Genomic DNA, 18,968 nt, shown 5'->3' with positions numbered 1-18,968 from the left:
GCTCCTCCCAGTGTTAGGGTCCACCCTGGCTGACTGACGATGCCCGCTGTGCAGGGGCTCCTGAAGTGGCACATGGTGACCCCTCTTTCTGGGGATTCTGCTTCAGAGGGTCGTTGTGGCTGGATTTCTTCGAAATCTAACACACCACCTTCCTCCCATGTGCCTTGGGTTGGAAACACTATTGCCACGTTTTTCTTATCCCACTCACTGGCCTGCAAACCAGCCTCGACATGGCCTCCTTCCTCCTCAGGTCCGTTTAATCTCTAAGCTGAGCTGGCCCAGTGCTGATGGCCCGGAATGGATTCCTCATTTCCATCCCGTTTGCCTCTTCCACCACTTTTAAAAACAGCTTTCTTGAGATAGATTTTACCTATAATACAAGTCATCCAGCTTGGATGGCTTAGTCAGTTAAGTGTCCAAGTCTTGATTTCGGCTCAGGTGATCATCTCAGGGTCATGAGCTCGAGCCCTGTGTCAGGCTCCGCACTGGGTGTGGAGCCTGCCGAAGATTCTATCTCTCCCTCTGCTCCTTCCCCCATCACGGGCTATAAATAGATAAATTAAATAAATAAATATTTAAAAAGAAAAAGTCATCCTACTCACGCACACTTTTGTTTTTGTTTTTGTAGATGTTCAGCTGTGGCCACCACCATACAGCAGTCTCTATCACCCTGTGAGTTCCCTCAGGCCAGCTAATCCCCGTCCCTCCCTGATCCCCAGGCAACCGCGGATCTGCTTTCTATCTCCACCATTGGACTTTTCTGTGCATTTCACATAGAAGCAATCCTACAGTGTGTGGTCTCTCAGGTGTGGTTTCTTTCACTCGGCCTGTCCATCCCTTCCTTCGCAAGCCGCTGCCACTTAGGTTCTCTCCATGTTGGGGCTATTATGAATAATGCTGCTATGAGCAAGTCTGCTATGTGCAAGCTTTTGTGTGGACATACACACGTTTTTTCATTTTTGGTTTTTTCTCTTGGATAGATACTTAGGAGTAGAATTAATGGGTAGGACAGTAATTTCCTATTGAACTTTTTGAGACATTGCCAAACTGTTTTCCAAAGTGGCCACATCATCTAACATTCCCACCAGCAATGCCCAGGAGCCCCCATTTCTCCATATTCTCCATGATCGTTGCTGTTGTGTCTTTTTGATGTCAGCTGTTCCAGTAGTACCTCATTGTGGCTTTTAATCTTCATTTCCACGATGACTAATACTGTTGAGCATGGTTTCATGAGCTTATTAAGCTATTTGTCCACTTTTTTGGGTGAAATACGTGTTCACATCTTTTGCTTGGGGATTAGGTTATTTTCTGATTATCAAATTAGAACATCTCCCATTGCTTTTTACCTCCTAATAGGTACATCTATTTGGAGAAATGGCACCCTTGTGACCTCGCTGTTCCTTGTCTGATGTCTGTTCTACCTTTTCCTAATCCCTGTTCCATCTTGCCCCACCCTGTCAAAGGCTCTTTCCCCAGGGGTCCCTCGCTGCCCCCTCCAGTGGGAATAGCCCACCCTTCTCTGACCTCCCCTGACTCTGTTTCCTTTGTTATGCTGGGCTGTACTTGACCTGCCTGTAAGCGGAATGCTGTTCTAGAAATTTTAAATGACAGTGTTCTCTGGCACCCACATGATGACATTTGGCTCTACCTCTGCCCTTAGTTCATCGGAGCAGTCATCCAACAGATGTGATTTGGTTTTACTTCATGTCCAGGACTGTCACACCGTTCTTATTTCTACTTGTTGCCAACCAGCTGTTCCTGGCTCCTAACTGGGGACCAAAGAAGGCTCTGGTTTTTTCCTGGGCACTCTCCGTTGGCTGGATCCTTGTCTTTGGGCAAGCCGCCTCACCTCTAAAGAGCTCTGAGTTCCCTCTTATAGTTTTAACTCCAAACTTAAGAAGTGGTACAGATAAATGAAGTATGATTAGTTTCTTCTCTTTTTCTGGTTAAGTGCTTGGAAAACCTATTTTATTGTAAACTATTTAATCACCAACATCCTCTACTCATTTCCTTCCCTGGCTTGCTTTGGTTTTGTTTTGTATCCCGGCCTCAACTAAGCATGCAGGCGCGCGCGCGTGTGCGTGTGTGCGTGCGCGCGTGCGCCCGTGTACGTGCCTGAACACGTATGACCAAGGATGTTTGTGGGGCAGCCCTATCCTTTACATTCTAGCTCCTTGTGATCCCTTTCCTAAAAATCAAAACTTGCTCTGATTTCTTTTCTTATTTTAGTGACCTTTTTCTTATAATAACAAAATTACATTTGTCTCTGAAAACAGAATTGGAAACTCCCAGAGAGCTGTTATACTCAATATTTGGATGGATTCTATTCGATTTCCTGGATTCTTTTTTTTTTTTTCTGATTATATACTTCCACTGAGTTATCATTATACTGTACCTACTTAAAGTTTTTAATTCTAACACATCATCACTGTTTTTCTATTACTTCCATAAAATTCTTCTTTTATGAAAACATTTTTAATGGCTGCATGGTATTTCCTGTCTGAGCACAGTGTAAGTCATTAAACCCATCCTCTACAGATGTATGTGTAGGTTGTTTCTCTTCCTTCATAACTATAAACAGCGACACGTGGGATGCCCTGATCCCTTTTTAAAGCAGGTTACTTCTTGTGATAAGTGGCGGTGTGGTTCATGGCTGTCACATCCATGACGTCCGTGGGCTGAGCACATTGTCTTCCTCTCTGTTTTCAATAACTGGTCTTTTCTTCCCCAGCCTGAAAGCAAAATAAAAATAACGATAAAATATTTATCACTCCAGCCACACAAATTTGGTTCACACCCTTTCTCTTTCTCTAGTTTTATCTATGGTTAACTTGGGACTGAACTCAAACTTGGAGGTTAGCATAAAAAGAATTTATAAGGATAAAATGATTAGTGATTGAAATGATAGTCCAAGAATGGAGAGCCTTCCTTCACTTGCAGGGTAAGAACCGTCCTCTTACACTACAGTGGTGACCAAGCACACAAATGAAAGTTACCAGCTTGCTGATGACCCTTTGGCAGCCCACACATGATCATATGGTCCCTAGAACACCAGTAGATCAAATGCAAATATTGTGTGCATATTCATCAAGATACCACATGGACAGTGTAAGCTGCTTTAATTACCTTTCAAGGAGAAACTCAATGGCCTCTGGCACATGCAGTCAGCCCACTGGTTCTGCTGGCATGTTTGTGCCCAAACCATTAGGGAAGTGATTTCAAAAGAAAAGTATTAAAGAGGAGTGGAATATGTTATCTGTTGCCCTCTGCTTAGCAATTAGAAGTGGCCAGCCTGATTTTGTTTTTATTTCTTAATTTTTGATTTATTCTTTTAGACTTTCAAAAATACAGTGTCATAATATATTTAGCTATAAAAATTTATGAGCTACTTCTCCCTGAGATTTAAATAATGAGAAAGCTAAATTGCATTTTCTGACAATGTAAAAGTCCCATGAAACATTCCCAAAGAAGTTACGTCCACTTAATAATTAAGCAACAAGGAATATGGTATAAGAATTTCATTCTTAGCCAAGTAATAGACCTTAGTGTTTTTGCACTTTGTACCTGTGGATGTAACAGGGAGATATTGTTTCACCCAAGGGTATCAATGGAATAAATAGATTGGTGTTTAGAGAAGTGCTCAGCTTTTAGAAGCCAGTATGTAGTTTCTTCATTCATAAAATAAGGTGTGTGTGTGTTTTTGAAGTAATGCTGTTAATGTCCTCGAATGTGAAAAGGTAAGAAATCTATATGTTAGATATGTCTATCTATCTATCAGTGAAGGGTCTGGTTGCATCATTAGAACCTTCAGTCCAACAGAAAATATAGTTAAGACTCTTAACACTTGATCTTAGCCAAAAGGCCGAGAAGCAATATATAGTTAGATTCTTCAAAGACTAACTTTTTAGGCTGCTAATTACAGAATAAAAACCCTTGAAACTACAGGAATTTCAAAAACCTAAGGTAGACTTGAAAAAGCCACCATTAAGACTAAAACTGGGGCGTACTTTATATACAATTGAATTCCCCAAAGAAAACAATTACAAGCTGGATAACAACAACAAAAAGCCTATTTAAAGGCACAGAAGAGTGGCCAGAAGTAGGCAGCAGCAGAGGGGAGTCAAGGGTTCAGTCCCTGAAAGAAGGATTATATGGGTCTGTTCCAGTATGCTGGGCACAGCGGCTGTAACTTGAGAAAGCCAGTCTTTCTGGTGTGAGGCATTACCTGGTGGAGTTAAGGGCTGTCACTGGAAAGGGAGAAGGAGAATCTTGGAAAGGAGAGAGGCAGCCCTAAAATCTGCAATTTCCCCCAAGTCCTTGGCTGATATTTTTGAATTTTGTATACGTGGGAGAGCTACAGGAAGTCAGAGGAAAGCAGGATCTAGAAGCTGGAAGAATTGACTTTAGCTGCTATCACTACGGGGAGCAGAGCATGGACTGTAGGTCCCAAGTGAGAGGGTCTGGCAAACACTTTGGGCTTTTTACTGAAATCCTAGAAGTGCCCCACTTTAGGGGTTAAGAACAAGTCTCAGGACCAAGTAATTTTTCTTAGATAATAAGCCACAGCTGACATAGATCTGGTCTAACAAAGCATAAAGCCAAGTTGCTAACAAGTTTAAGGTAATCCATAACTAGCTTAACTGCCTATTGTAGAACAAAATCAATACTCTTTAAAGGAAGATAATAGAATCCAGCATCTCTATGATGTAATGTCTACCGTATTCAGCATGTAGTTAAATTTTATTGGATATCGGCTATGAAAAGAAACAGGAAGATGGGATTCAGAGTCAAGAGAAAAATCAGTTCATAGAAAGTGACCCCCAAATGAGCCAGATGTTGGAATTAGCAGACAAGAAATTTAAAGCTGCTCTCATGACTGTGTTCAAGGATTTAAAGGAAAAAGAAGCAGATAAATGGAAACTATGTATGTATGTAGGCATGTATTAAAAATTACAATATCTAAAATAAAGAATTTACTGGATATTCTTTTTTTTAAGATTTTATTTATTTATTTGACAGAGAGAGACATAGCAAGAGAGGGAACACAAGCAGGAGGAGTTGGAGAGGGAGAAGCAGGCTTCCCCGTGTAGCAGGGAGCCTGATGTGGGGCTCGATCCCAGGACCCTGGGATCATGACCTGAGCCGAAGGCAGATGCTTATTGACTGAGTCACCCAGGCGCCCCTTATTGGATATTCTTAACAGAGAGTGGAGATAGCAGAAGCGATGCTTGGTGAACTTAATAAAGGATTGCCAGAAATTATCCAGATTGAAGAACTGAGGAGTAAGGATGTTAATAAATAGAACCACCTCAGTAACTTATGAGACAATTCAAGTAGTATAATAATATGCATGTAATTGGACTCCCAGAAGGAGAGGAAAGAGAGAATGGGGCAGAAAGTAATTTGAATAAAAAATGGCTGAAATGACCCCAAATTTGCTGAAAAACTTCTAGATTAACTTATAGGTCCTAGGAATTCAGCAAACCTCAAGCAGGATAAGTACAGAGAGAACCACATCTAGGAGCATCAGAGTCAAATTGTTGAGAATTAATGGTAAAGGGAAAATCTTCAGAGCATCCAGAGAAAAAGGACATATTACACACAAGAAGAATTCCTATAGAATTACTGTTCATCTCCAATCAGAGGCAAAAAAGGCTGGGGGGCCTGGGTGGCTCAGTTAAGTGTCCAACTCTTGATTTTGGCTCAGGTCATGGTCTCAGCGTCCTGAGATCGAGCTGGACTCCACACTCAGTGAGTGTCTGCTTGAGAGTCTCTCTCTCCTGTTCTCTCTCTCTTAAAAAAAAAATAAATGAAATGAAAATAAAAATCAAAAGAAAAACAAACAAACAAAAAAGGCCAGGAGGCAATGATTGACATCTTTAAAAAGCTGGAAGAAAAATAACTGTCAACCAAGAATTCTACATCCAGTTAAACTATTCTTCAAACACAGAATATGAAAAAAAAACACAAACATTTTCAGACAAGCAGAAACTGAGAGAATTTGTTGCCAGGAGACCCTCAGTACAAGACATGCTAAAGGGTGTCCTACAGTCTGAAGGGAAATGACCCAGTTCGAAAGTTGGCTCAATAGGGAAAAAAATTAAGAGTCCCAGAAATGGCAAAACTGGGTACATAGAAAAAACTGTATTTAAAACTTTCTAGTTTCACTAGAAGACAACAGGTTGTTTAAAATAAAATTGGTAAGATTGTATTGTGGGTTTTCTAATGTAGGTAGATATAAAATTTATCCAAATAGCACAAAAGAGGGAGGTATAATGGGATTTACTTTTGCAAGTTTCTTCCATTTTAGGTGAAATGGCTCAATGTTAACTCTAAATGGCCCATGATAAATTAAAGATGCACATTATAATCATTAGAGCTCAGAGTCCAGTAGAGGGATGAAAGCGGAATCCCCCAAAATATTCAGTTAACAAAGAGAAGGCAGGAGAGACAGGAATGAAAAACAGAGTACAGGCTGAATACAGACCCGTACCCAACAACATGAAGCTCAGAAACTTTATATTAAGCGACAAAAGCCAAACACAAAAGAATGCACACCGCCTGGAGTCAACGAATAAAAAGTTCAAGATCAGACAAAACTAATCGGATGGTGATGGAAATTAGAGCAGGGGCTGTGTGCGAGGGGTGGGGACGGCCTGGGAAGAGGCAGGGAAGAACTCTGTGCAGGAACGGACATTTATACCTTGACTGAGGTGGTGGCTTATCCGGGAGCCTAGATTTACCAAAATTCACAGATCTGTACCCTTAAGATCTGTGCATTTCACTGTGTGTAAATGTTACGTCCACTTTTTAAAAAAAGCCTCGAACCGAGCTCTCCGGCGGGGCCTCCGGGTGTAGACTGTGATCAACAGAGGGCGCTCTGAGCCCACTAAACACGCTTTGGGGCCTCAGCTACTTGGGGATGCAAAGCAGACCTCAGTCTTCAAGGTGGATCTCGCAGCTCCGAACAGTTCACCTTGGACACCCCACCTCCCCACCACCCCCACCTGCCGCGGCTTCACCCGCTGGTGCGTTTCAGGGGGCCGCACGCTGCTGTTGCGCAGCGCCGAGCTAATGGCGAGGCCATCTCCAGCCGCACCCCTGCGGAATACAGATGTGGCTGGGAGCCGCGGTGGGCCGCCTGGAGGCGTACCTGCCCCCCTCTCAGGTCCTCTCTCGATGTGATCGCTTTTAAATTGGAAGCTGGAACGTAATGGAAACTTCCACACTGCTGTCAACATCTTCATTTTGACCTTCTTACCTCGCTTTGGTGCCTGTGAAATCTTCCCACGCCGGGGCTGCGGCGAGGGGGTGGGGTGGGGTGGGTGGATGGCAGCGAGAGGGAGGCACAGAAGGAATTTTCCCCGAGCAAGGCGGGAGGGGCGTTGCCCCAGGGTTTCAGCACCTTCAGAAGGTTGTCTTCCTCCCCCCTCCCTATCTCAGAAGGAAGCCAGCGATTGGAAAGCCCCAAACATCTTTTGCTCCCTCGCCCACCCCCAGGCGGGTGCCTCCGGGCGCGGAGATGCCATTACACCTCACGTGATCCCCGCACTGGGCCGGTCCTTCTCCAGGCGTCTGGCGGGGTGTTAATTAAAGGTCACAACCAAACAGACCTGCCGGCTCACCAGGAGAAATGTCCTCCCGGGAGATGAAAAATGACACCCCGGAGCAGCCACGTGTGGAGCCTGGCATATGCCGGTTTCCTGCACTCCCCGGCGCTGCACCGGGGGTGGCGCGGGATCCGACAGGGGGCGGTGGCCGGGTGCTCCGCGGGCCCCAGGTGCGGGAAGAAAGGGAAGGAGGGGTGCCGAGGGGACCGATCCCGGAGCGGCGAGGCGAGGTCAGCCCGCACACACCCCCTTTCCAGGCCCGCGCGGCCCGCGCTGCGCTTGTGGACCGCGGCGAATCCCTCAGTTTCCCCTGCCCAGTGGTAGCCAGCCTGATCCCGGACTCACCTGGGCCAGCCCTGGGCGGCTCGGCACGTCGCAGCTTGGGGCGTGCGGGGCGGGGGTCGACGTCCCCCAGGTCCTCTGGCTGTGGCTGGGTGGGTGTCCGCCCCCCCGTGCCCCCCCCCGTCCCTCCCGTTACCCCCTGTTCCTCCAGTCCCCGGCCGGCCGGGGATTGGTAGGGCAATTCCAGAAAAGGTTTGCAGGGCAGGTCTAGGAGAACAAAGGGCGGGGGGAGGACCCGGCATGTTTGTGGACTTGTTTGTGACTCAGTCCCTTTTACACGGCGTTTCAAAGGCAGAACTGCAAGCCTTGCCAGGAAGAGAAAGAACTTGGGGGCGGGGAGGCTTGGGCGCATTTCTGTCCAGCCCTTTCGCTCGGCGCTGCCCCTCCGCGTCAGCCTCGCGCAGTGGCGTTTCATTAGGGCCCTGGCCACGGGCCACTCTCCAGGAACTTCCCCGCAAGGGACGAGATTTACGACCCCCGCCCCCCGGCGCTCGCCTCGCACTGTCAGGCGGGCGCGCCGCAACATAAAATGGATCCCGGCCGGCGCGGCGGCGGCAGCCAGGCGGCGGGCTCCCAGGCGGCGGGGCGGCTGTTCCCGAGGTTCTGCGCTGCGCCCGGGCGCACACGCGCGCGCTGACCGCGGCGGCGCCCGGGCCACGCCGAGCCGCCTCTCCCTGCCCTCGCGCGACTGTCAGGCCGAGCGGGCCGGCGGATATTGGCTCCGCGACGCGCCGAGGCTCCTCCCCGAGTCTGGATCTTTATATTTTGGGAGAATTTCTTTGAACTCAGTTACCGAGCTCCGTGAAGGAGGCAAGTTCCCACCGCCGGCTCGCGGGCGGGAGGCGAGGCGCGGCAAGGGCTCGCCCACCTTCCCCTGCAGCTGCGTGTGCCCGGCTGCCCGCCTCGCTTCCCTCGTGGAGGAAAACGGACCCACTTGGCTGAGGAAAATGCTAATTATCTGGATGTGACCGTGAGAAGAGAACGTGTGACTGGAGGAGGCAGAAGAGGATGAGGAAAAGCATTATTTGAAGAGAAGAATAAACCAGCCACTCCAACCCGTTCTGCAAATTAGTGCTATTACTTCTGGGCTCCATTTAGCTTTGATTCTTCACCCCCCCTCCCATTAAGAAACCTTGACTTGAGGGCCAAGAGGCAGCCCCCGACAACGGGGGGACCCTTCAGGGTTGGAAGACCTTTTGGATGTAGCGTTGCTGGAACATTTAGACACTCTCCTTTGGAAAAGCCACCATGAATTCGGTAGCCGGGAATAAAGAGAGGCTGGCGGTCTCCAGCAGGGGCAAGAAATACGGGGTAAGTTGTGACGGGTACAATGCAGAGGCGCTTGACCAGAGTCCCCTCGGCCGGGGTCCCCCTTTCCCGGCGCCGTGCGGCCCCGGAGGGCGGCCGCGAGCTCTCCTGCGGCTGCAGAGGCGCCTCGGCCGGGCGGGCTGGGCGTGCGCGCACCGAGGCGGGTCCGCGGGCGAGGACGCCGGCACACTCGCCTGGCCCTCGGAATTTTCCCAGTCCTCGCGTTCCTGGCGGTGCCTGCACCCCTAACTTTTGCGGCATTCATGCACTTCCAGGCAGAGTTAAGCCGAATGGGGCGGGGGAGTGTCCATGAATGCTCTGCCGTTCCTCGGGATCATTGCCCTGGAGCGGGGGGAGCCTTCCATTTACCTTCAGGATCCGGAGGGCTGTACCCCAAATGAATGAAAACCCAGATGCCCCCCCACCACGCCCCCCGCCATAGCGTCTTCCAGGATCTTGAACCTGGGCTCTTTCTGGAATGGGTGTCGGATTCAAAAGCGCGGGGCGCTGACTGTATGGGTTCTCCTTGCAGAAACCATGGGAAGCCCCTGGGCGAGCCCCCTCCTCCCGACCCGAGGAGGAATCCGCCGGCGCCCAGGAAGCCGGGACCTACTTAAGGACGATTAACTGGGCAGATGCAAGCAGATTCGGCCGCAGGGCTCGGAGAGGTCCCAAACGCGCGCCCTTGGCCCTCGGCCCGACCCTCGGGGGCGCGCGGATCCCGGGCCGACGGGAGGGCGCCCCCAGCCCGGCCCGGGGGCGCGGGAACCCGCCGCCCTGCTGCCCCTGACTCCGCACGTCTCCCCCGCAGGTGAATGAAGTCTGCTCGCCCACCAAGCCCGCGGCGCCCTTCTCCCCCGAGAGCTGGTACCGGAAAGCGTACGAGGAGTCGCGCGCGGGCAGCCGGCCCACCCCCGAGGGCGCGGGTTCGGCGCTCGGCTCGTCGGGGACCCCGTCCCCCGGCTCGGGCACCTCGTCCCCGAGCTCCTTTACGGGCTCCCCGGGCCCCGCCTCCCCGGGCATCGGCACCAGCTCGCCGGGCTCCCTGGGCGGCTCGCCGGGCTTCGGCACCGGCTCCCCGGGCTCGGGCAGCGGCGGCGGCTCCTCCCCCGGCTCGGACCGCGGCGTCTGGTGCGAGAACTGCAACGCCCGCCTGGTGGAGCTGAAGAGGCAGGCGCTGAAGCTGCTCCTCCCAGGGCCCTTCCCCGGCAAGGTGAGACCGCGCGGGGGCAGGAGGGAGGGCGGCCCCGGAGCGTGGGGGGGAGGGGGAGGCCAGGGCGGGCGTCGGCCGGAGGGGCGCCGGGGGGCGAGCCGGCGCCTCTCGCTCGCCAGGCCGCCCCGGGGCACAGAGCCGGGAGGTGCGCTCAGGCCTCTCCGCCCACTGGGTACGCCCCAACTCATCCGTCCCGCTGCCCTCCACTCCCAACAGCTCGCTGTGCTCCCCGCACCTGCCGGGACCTGCTGTTGGACCTGCGCGGGGCGCCCTCCCCGGAGACCCTCTGTCCGCGCGCCGCCAACCTTTGCGGTGTGGCAGGCGGGGGGACAGCCGGCACCTGCTCGTGGGAGCTTCCTTTCTGCCTCGCGCGGGCACTGCCGGCCGGCTCCTTAGGGTCTCCTCCCCCCAGCCACCCGTGATCCTTCCGAACAGGCCGGTGGGAGTGGTGAAAGCAAGCCGATACTTAGGGCTTGGCGTTTCCCACGGCCTATTCGTGGGCCTTCGTTCCCAGGATGACAAAAACAGAAACTCATACTCGAATGCCGGCGTGTCACCCCTAACATCCCGCGTGTCTGCCCGCGGAAGATTAGGGGTAGGAGCTCCTGAGAGCGGGGCTGCCTCGCGGCCGGCTCAGCCCTGAGCACATTCGCTCCTCCATGGCAACGCTGCGGCGTGGTGTGTGCGGGACCCCAGAGTGTAACACAATGCAATTGTATTTGCACTGTTGGGTCCAAGTACTATCAAATGATAATATTTACTCTTCCACTTCAAAGAGTTTTTATCAGTGGTTAGAGAGAAATATCGAGAAAACAGTGCATAGCTGTGGGGGTTTCTGACACTGCTCAGTGGCATTTTCTGATTTATATTTCTGTGACTTCTGAAATGAAATACTGTGATTTTGAGTCGTGAAATTGAGCAGTAACTGCATCTGCTTGCCTCATCTGCCTATCCAAATTCACACACATCAGTGTTTTCATATGCAAGGGTTAAATTAAACAAATACCCACAGAAGTTGTAAAAATTTTACATGTGGAAAATTACCACCCAGAGAATTGGTTTTATGAATCCCGAATTTATCTCAAGAATAATTAACTTGTGGATTGTTGTCAGTATGCCATTTTTGTAGTTTGATAATAAATCTGCCCAGACTCCCCTAAGAACAATCTCAGGAAATCTAAAAGCTTATTTTATACTTACATTCTATATTCTCCAATTTAACACTGCTTCACTCACACACACTTGTGTGAGTGATTTCTTTTGATCATTTATTAATAGTCTCTGATTTCCTGCTGCATTCAGGGCACTGTTAGGCACAGCAACAAAATAACTGGTATTTACAGTCCTTGTCCCCATGGAGCTTATATTCAAATGGGGGATACAAACGTTGACCACAAAATGAATTCATAATTTGTTCCCATTTGCCATAAGTGCTTGAGAGGAAGATGTGGGGCACTGTGAGATGGTACAACCAGACTAGACCCTCTGATAAATTTTGAAAAACCTTGGTTCTTAAAGATATTATCTGATAGGTGGCAATCCTAGTAAGTTGCAGTCTACCAAAGCATTCTAGAACATTCTTAAGGACCTGTTCTTAAATAGCTTGGTGGTGGTGGTGTTTGCTCCTGTGTGCAAAACTAAATCAAAATCTACTCTATTCATACAAACAAAGAAGGGAAGGAAACTATAGGAAGAAGAAACAAATGTGAAATTCAAATGTATCCATCCTGTGTTGTGGACTCGTGTGACAAAGTCGATTTGGGGTTTTGTTGGAAGCACCTGGAAGATCCATTCCCGGTGTTACAGTTCAATATATTTGCCAATTGTATTTACGTGATGAAATTAAAGTGACCTGGGGAAGCGGTCAGGGGTCTCTGAACCTCAGCGCTCTGCCCCCAGACATGTCTGGGGGAGAGCTGTCAGTCATGGGGAGGGCTGAGTGGGGTCACTTGCTGGCAACACATCAGTATCACCCAGGACCACAGTTGCCTGGCTGCGCAAGGCTTAACCAGAAACAACAGTGACCTGGATCGCCTCCTTGTTAGTCATGAGGTATGGGGCCTCAGTGTTAACTACAAATCTTCTGCACGTTTCTCAGGATAATATAAAATTTCAGCTTTGTTTTCCCTCCTTTTTTAAGCATCGGTACCCTCAGATGAGGTAGAATTTCCATTCTCCTTTTAAAGCCTGCGATATTTTAAGGAAACACATGCTGTGTTCTCTTGAGCAGAATGGATGGAGGCCCACAGAATTCAGAGATAAGGCCTCACTTCTTCCCAGGGCTGGATTTATGAGCAAGCTATGGATCTCTGTAGTTCTCAGGCACCAAAAGAGTTAAGTTTCATTAGACCAGGAGATGCTACTGTGACTCCAACGTGCAGTTTGCCCTGGAGAGTAAGAGTCTAGAAGAAAAAGGCATGTTCTTGAGGGGTAATTAGCAAAAACCATCATTGTAATTCACCTAAGGTGCTTAACCGTATTTAGGAAATATTTTCTTAAACAGAGTACTAAACTCTTCTGGGTGGTATTAAAAATCTCCTAGGTGGACGTTTAGAAGTCAGAGGCAGAATGGCACATCCAGGAATCTTTTATTATTTTAGGATGGATGTGGTTTTAGTTCTTTCTGCACCGCTGATACATTTTGTGACCTTGAGTAAATCCGTTTTTGCCCATATTTATAACTTTCTTTTGAGAAAGATGTGGGGTCGTTGATGATTATTAACGAGCCAAGATACTGTTAGATTTATGTTTTATTGAGTTAGGGTTTTTTTTTTTTATCAAACATTATCCACTTTCAGTTTCTAATTTCATCAGTACATTTTCCAAATATCATATAGCTATTGGAGTCCTCACCCTGCACTCATTTGTAGATAGCAAGCCCTGTTGAATCCCCCCAGTTTTGTGTCAGGGACAGTTGGTTAAGGAGGGGAGGTGAAGGGCTGGTGAGCCCATGGGGGGGGGGGAGTGTCTGGCCGGTCCCAGCAGTTAGATAGTGGCTCTGGTGGCCTGAGGAGTGACTACCCTATTCTGAGCACTCTTGGGGGTCATGTGACCACAGGAGACCAAGGCTTCAGGGCAGAAGGCAGCAGGACTCAGAGGTTTCTAGGTCAGGGAACTGCACCTAACTGTGCCCGGTGGGGTTGGTGTTAACTGAGGCAGGAAACAGGAGGAGATACATATTTGGGAGTGGCTCAGGGAGAAGGGTGATAATGGGTTTGGTTTTCCATGCATAGAGTGTGAGGTTTCTGGAAAGAGGCAGGGAGTGGAGGCAGATTGAGGAATAAAACAGACTCTGGAGTGGAGGAATGGCAACTATGATCTCATGCACCTGTTGATGATGCTCTGGGTTTGTCCCTTCAAATAACAACTTACCTGGGTGAGTAAAGATCTGTGCCTGGTGGCAGACTGTAAAACATTGGGATTGACTTTTATTGCCTCTGTCAGTAAAAAAAGTACTCACTAGGTTTATATCAGGTCTTTTTCTAGAGCTGGTAAGTAGAAGGGGTCAGATAAAAGAATGCTGATTTGTAACGTGTTGGGGTTTGTGGTGAACACAGTCCTTTTGCCCCTGGTAGAATTCCAGTGTGTAAATATAAAACCGTTTCAGATCCACTGGCATGAGCATCTTTCCTGTTTTACACACAGTCAAGGCACTGAGCAGAAATAAGGGCCAAGGAATGAATCTCCCATTTGGGGCCTATCCTCAATCATTCAGATAACTGAGACGGAACTTTTAGGAACTTACACAACAGTGTAAGCCCTAAGAAACATCAGCCCAAAGGAATTCCCTGGAGTAGGCAGAAATGTTTCAGGTTGGCAGAAGGGTCTCGGGCATCTGCCATTTCCATATCAATACAAGAAAATCTTTTATGTAAAAAAAAAAAAAAAGTCCAGAACTACATTCCTATCTGATTTTTTTCTCAGTCAAGTATTCTGGGTCCATTTATGCCCCAGAAATATCAGGAAGATTAGACAGCCGTACCGAGAAGGGTGGCCAGGAATCACAGAGATGAAAGAAAGGAATGTGTCAGAGGGTTTTAAAAACACCAAACGTAGACTCTAAATAGCCAGAGCCCAAGTAAGTCTAGACTTGGGGAATATGCGTGTGTGTGTGTGTGTGTGTGTGTGTGTGTGTGTATGTGTGTGTATTTCTGTATTTTCCCAGCTCCAAAACGGGTATGAAAAAATAACTCTATGGAAAAGTTCCTCCAGAAGCCATGGTGTGATTCTTCATAGATACAATACATATTGCATTTTAAATGCTTAATTATGAGAGACTTTTATCTGAAATCTTTTTAAGAACACTTGGTAATTTTCAGAACACGTGATTTAAATCTTTTCCATTTCAGAAATATTTTCGATACAAGATCAGCTAATAGATAATATCAGTAATGAGAACATTCCGGAAACATTTTAGGGATTCTAAAAACATTCCCAGTAGAGACACGTGAAAGGTAATCTCTTCCTTCGGGCTTAGCAAGCTATGGAATAATGGCATTTCATTCCACCAGACTTTTAATTGTGAACCAACATGGTCAGTTTTTATAGTGACTTAATTCACTTTGTAAAAATCCCTGGGCTGTAGTAATGTCTTCCACACACATCGCAGATAGGATTATTGCATTAGAAATGTGATTTTTAAATGGCTGAGGCTAGTAATTTGTCAGCATTTGGAAGGATTAAGTCAATAAAATTTAGGCACCATGAGTTGCTCTTTGGCATATCACAGATTGTGCCATTCATCAACTAATCCTAATGGTGATGGTAATGATGATGATTATAAACGGCTAGCAGTTATTGGCCTTGGTATGTGCCGGGCACTGTACTTGGATATGCCTCCCCCGTCCCCCCATACATCAGATCTCTTACAGCAAAGTGAAGATGAACCCGATTTCTTTCCCCAGGAATTCCAAATGATCGATATGGTTCAGGTCACAAAAAGGAAGCATGAGTAAAGATGCAAGGAACAGAGAAATCCAAGGAAACTCCCCCCCCAAACCCCTTGAGGGTCACTGTTAGGATAACTGCCTGAGTGGGAGGCCCCCCCCCCCCCCGACCTTGAGAGAGAGAGAGAGAGGATTATTTTTCCTGGGCTCACAGATGGTAGCATTACTTTGAGGGGGGTGGGAAAATATGTGGGGTTGTCAGGATGGTGAGCTGAGTAATTTTCTTGGCTGGAATGTAATGCAGGGGGGAAAGGAACTTCCTCATATTTCTGTTCACTCACTTGGGACTCCTCTGTTGCCTGCCCTTTCTGGAAAACCTGTTGGGTGGGGGCGCCCTGTGCTGACCTCCTAAGGGGAAGAGTTCCTCAGGGGAACGTCTCAGCACCAGGTCTGTAGGGCTGCCAGACTTAGCTCTGTTTCGTCCTGGCAAAGGTTGCAAGTTGGCTGGTATCTGTCAGGGTTCCTGGTCTCTTTTCAGGAATACAAACTGATTTCCTTTTTACTATCTTGGGTCACAGACTGACCGTAGCATCTTTTCTTTACCTCTCTCTCTCTTTTCTTAAACCTCCTGTGTGGTGTTACTGTGGCAAAGAAGCTCGGTTTCAATGGGTTCCTGCTGATCTTTTGTACTTAGTGCACCAGTCCGAAATCTTGTAGAGTGCATTTGCATAGGTGCCAAAGGACAGGGAATAAACCCGTATTCCTAAATTACTTTAAAAATGTTTATCAAGGGGCACTTGGGTGGCTCAGTCAGTTAGGTGTCTGCGTTTGGCCCAGGTCATGATCTCAGGGTCCTGGGATTGAGCCCCAAATCAGGCTCCCTGCTCAGCGGGGAGTCTGCTTCTCCCTCTCCCTTTGCCTCTCACTTGTTCTCTCTCTCAAATAAATAAAATCTTTAAAAAATGTTTTATCAAGGCGTTCCTGGGTGGCCCAGTCAGTTAAGTATCCAACTCTTGATCTCAGCTCAGGTCTTGATCTCAGGGTTCGAGTTCAAGCCCCGTGTTGGGCTCCATGCTGGGTGTGGAGACTACTTAAAAAAAATGTTTATTAAAATAGTAAATCAGTTTGTATCTGTCATCCTGCTTACCTCTGCCTTTGGGATGCTCCAGAACCCATCTAAGAAAGTTGGATTTCAAGTCATGGTTACAAAGGCTGTCTGCCTAGCACTTCCAGGTTTCAAAGGAATTCACCTGTTTTCTTTGAGTATTCCTATGGCTTCCTTTTAAATATTTAGATGTCTCATCCACTGGGAAGTTACTTTGGTGTATAATGAAATGTACAGATCAGTTTTATCTTTTTCTAAATGTCTGTAGTTGTCACCAGACCCTTTCTTAAAACATCCATCTTCCCTCCACTGATCTGAGATACTGTCATTATCATAAACCAACTTTTCAGTTGAACTTGGGTCTGTCTCTGGATCTTCTGCTATGTGCTATTTATCTGTCTCTTCATGTGCCAGTTCCACGCTATTTTATTTTATTTTATTTTTTTTAGGTTTTATCTTTACTTTAGAGAGGGCGTGAGTGTGCATGCGTTGGGGGCAGGGAGAGAATCGGAAGCAGACTCTGTGGTGAGTGTGGAGCCCAATGCTGGGCTCAGTCCCACCACCGTGAGATCACGACCTGAGCCAAAACCAAGTCAGATGCCCAACCAACTGAGCCACCCAGGTGCCCACGCGCTATTTTAAGTACAGAATCTTTGTAGTAAGTTTTAATATTTGGTAGGGCTAGCTCTCCCTCTCCCAAACAGCACCTTTCCTTTCTGGGAGTTTCCTGGTCATTCTTCCTGTTTTCCCATATGAACTTGAGAATCAACTTGCCTAACTCCAGAAAATAATTATTTTAACTGTGACCATGTTAAATTTATATATTAACCTGGGGGACATTTGGCATCTTTATGATGTTGAATCTTTCCCAAGAACGTGGAATGTTATTCCATTAAAACAAGTCTACTTTTCAGCAATTTTCAAGGTTTTTCTCCTGTAGAATTTGTGCATTTCTTGTTAAATTTACTCTGTTAATTTACTCTTAAATTATATCTTTTATTGCTGTTATAAATGAGCTCTTCACTTTCATCTTCTAATTGATAATTGTTTGTATATAAGAGGGATATTTATATATTAACTTTATAACCTATTTGTTAAATTCTATTAACGTATTCATTAGTTTTTAAAATTGGCACTCTTGGATTTTCAGAAGAATTTATCTTATACAAGTAGAGATATCATTACTCCTTTCCTTTGCTGTTTTTATTCCTTTAATGGTTTTCTCTTCTTTGTTACATCGATTCATGCCTCTGATACAGTGTTAAATGGTAGTGGTATAGTTGATAGGTGTATAGGTTTTCCCATTAAGTAAGATGTGGGCTTTTGGACTGAGGTATACGTATAGTTTTTATAAATTAAGGAAGTGTCCATCAATTCCTATTTTATTTGGTGTTTTTAATCAAAAATGGGTGTTACATTTTGCCAAATGTGTTTTCAGTGTTTAAGGAGATGATCATATGATTTTTCTCCTTAGATGTATTAATATTGAATTGTTATTATTGATTTCCTAAGAATGAACCATCATTGCATTCCCCTGATAAACTCCACTTGGTCACAATGTATTTTTAAAATATGCTGTGGATTGGGTGTGTTAATATTTTATTTACTGTCTTTGCTTTCATATTCATATGCCCATAAGCATTTTTGATTCCTGCTCATGTATCAGCTGCAGCAGCTCTCTGCCACATTGTAACCAGGGAACAAAGAAGATGAACATCCTGCCCTGGGGCAACTCCCAGTCTAGTTTAGAGACAGACAAGGAGCGGAGTTTGAGAGCAGTGTAGGAAGTGCTGGACCACAGGCTGGGCGGGCAGCCAGGGAGCAGAGGGGAGGCTAGAGCTCCTTTGGCAGGTGGATGGGAGTTCGGCTCACTGAGCGCAGGGCAGCACCAACATCCAGCTGGAGGGAACGGTAGACACGAAGCCCAGGAAGGTTATGCACACTCTGTACCCTTTTGGGAGCTGCAGGGGTGCATAGTTACCGTAGCATAGCGGGTGCATGGGTGAGTAATGCACTGGGAAGGTGGCAGGGGTTAGGATGAGTGGCCTTGCAGCTGGAGAGTCTCCTATTACCCTGTAGGCCTTGGGCAGCTGTTGATGGGCATTCAGGAAGGGAACGAGGTGATCAGATATCCATTTACGACAGGTTGCTCTGACAGTGAGGGAAGATGGGCTCCAGAACGGCGTTGGGGAGCCCATGAGGAGGCTCCTTGCCATGGCCTGGGTGACGGAGGGTGCAGGCCTGAGCTAAGGCAATGCAGTGGGAATGGGGTGGCAGCTTGGACCAGACAGATGTTGTCCATAGAGAACCTGTGGGGATACGGGACAGAGAGAGAGGTGGAAGATGAGGGCTCTCCCCAATTTCTGGCCACAAGGGTGAGGAACTGCTGCCATTAATTGAGACGGAGAATACAGGAGAGGGTAGGGCTTTTGTTCTTGTGGGTCTGATTTACGAGGATGGTTGTGGATCATAAAACTGTTCTGGGCCCTGTAGAGCTTGAAGAG

At 47.6% G+C, this 18,968-nt stretch overlaps 1 protein-coding gene and 1 pseudogene across 1 annotated transcript in view; one reads left to right on the top strand and one right to left on the bottom strand.

The window, feature by feature from the left end:
* Positions 1-3,739: 3,739 nt before the first annotated feature.
* LOC112828916 (U2 spliceosomal RNA) lies at positions 3,740-3,874 on the bottom strand (annotated as a pseudogene).
* A 4,409-nt stretch (positions 3,875-8,283) lies between these two features.
* The window catches only part of KIF26B (kinesin family member 26B), a 444,580-nt gene continuing 433,895 nt past the window's right edge, over positions 8,284-18,968 (top strand). The window contains exons 1-2 of the mRNA XM_073899899.1: positions 8,284-9,263; positions 10,072-10,473. Coding sequence (XP_073756000.1) covers positions 9,201-9,263; positions 10,072-10,473 — 465 coding nt within the window. The 5' untranslated portion in view covers positions 8,284-9,200. The remainder of the gene's footprint in view (positions 9,264-10,071; positions 10,474-18,968) is intronic.

The sequence above is a fragment of the Callorhinus ursinus genome, unplaced genomic scaffold (assembly GCF_003265705.2).
Source record: "Callorhinus ursinus isolate GAN/ISIS: 27379988/994484 unplaced genomic scaffold, GSC_fseal_2.0 scaffold13, whole genome shotgun sequence".
Lineage (NCBI taxonomy): Eukaryota > Metazoa > Chordata > Mammalia > Carnivora > Otariidae > Callorhinus > Callorhinus ursinus.
Note: the sequence above shows the minus strand (reverse complement) of the source record. Positions and strands in the feature narration are given on the sequence as shown.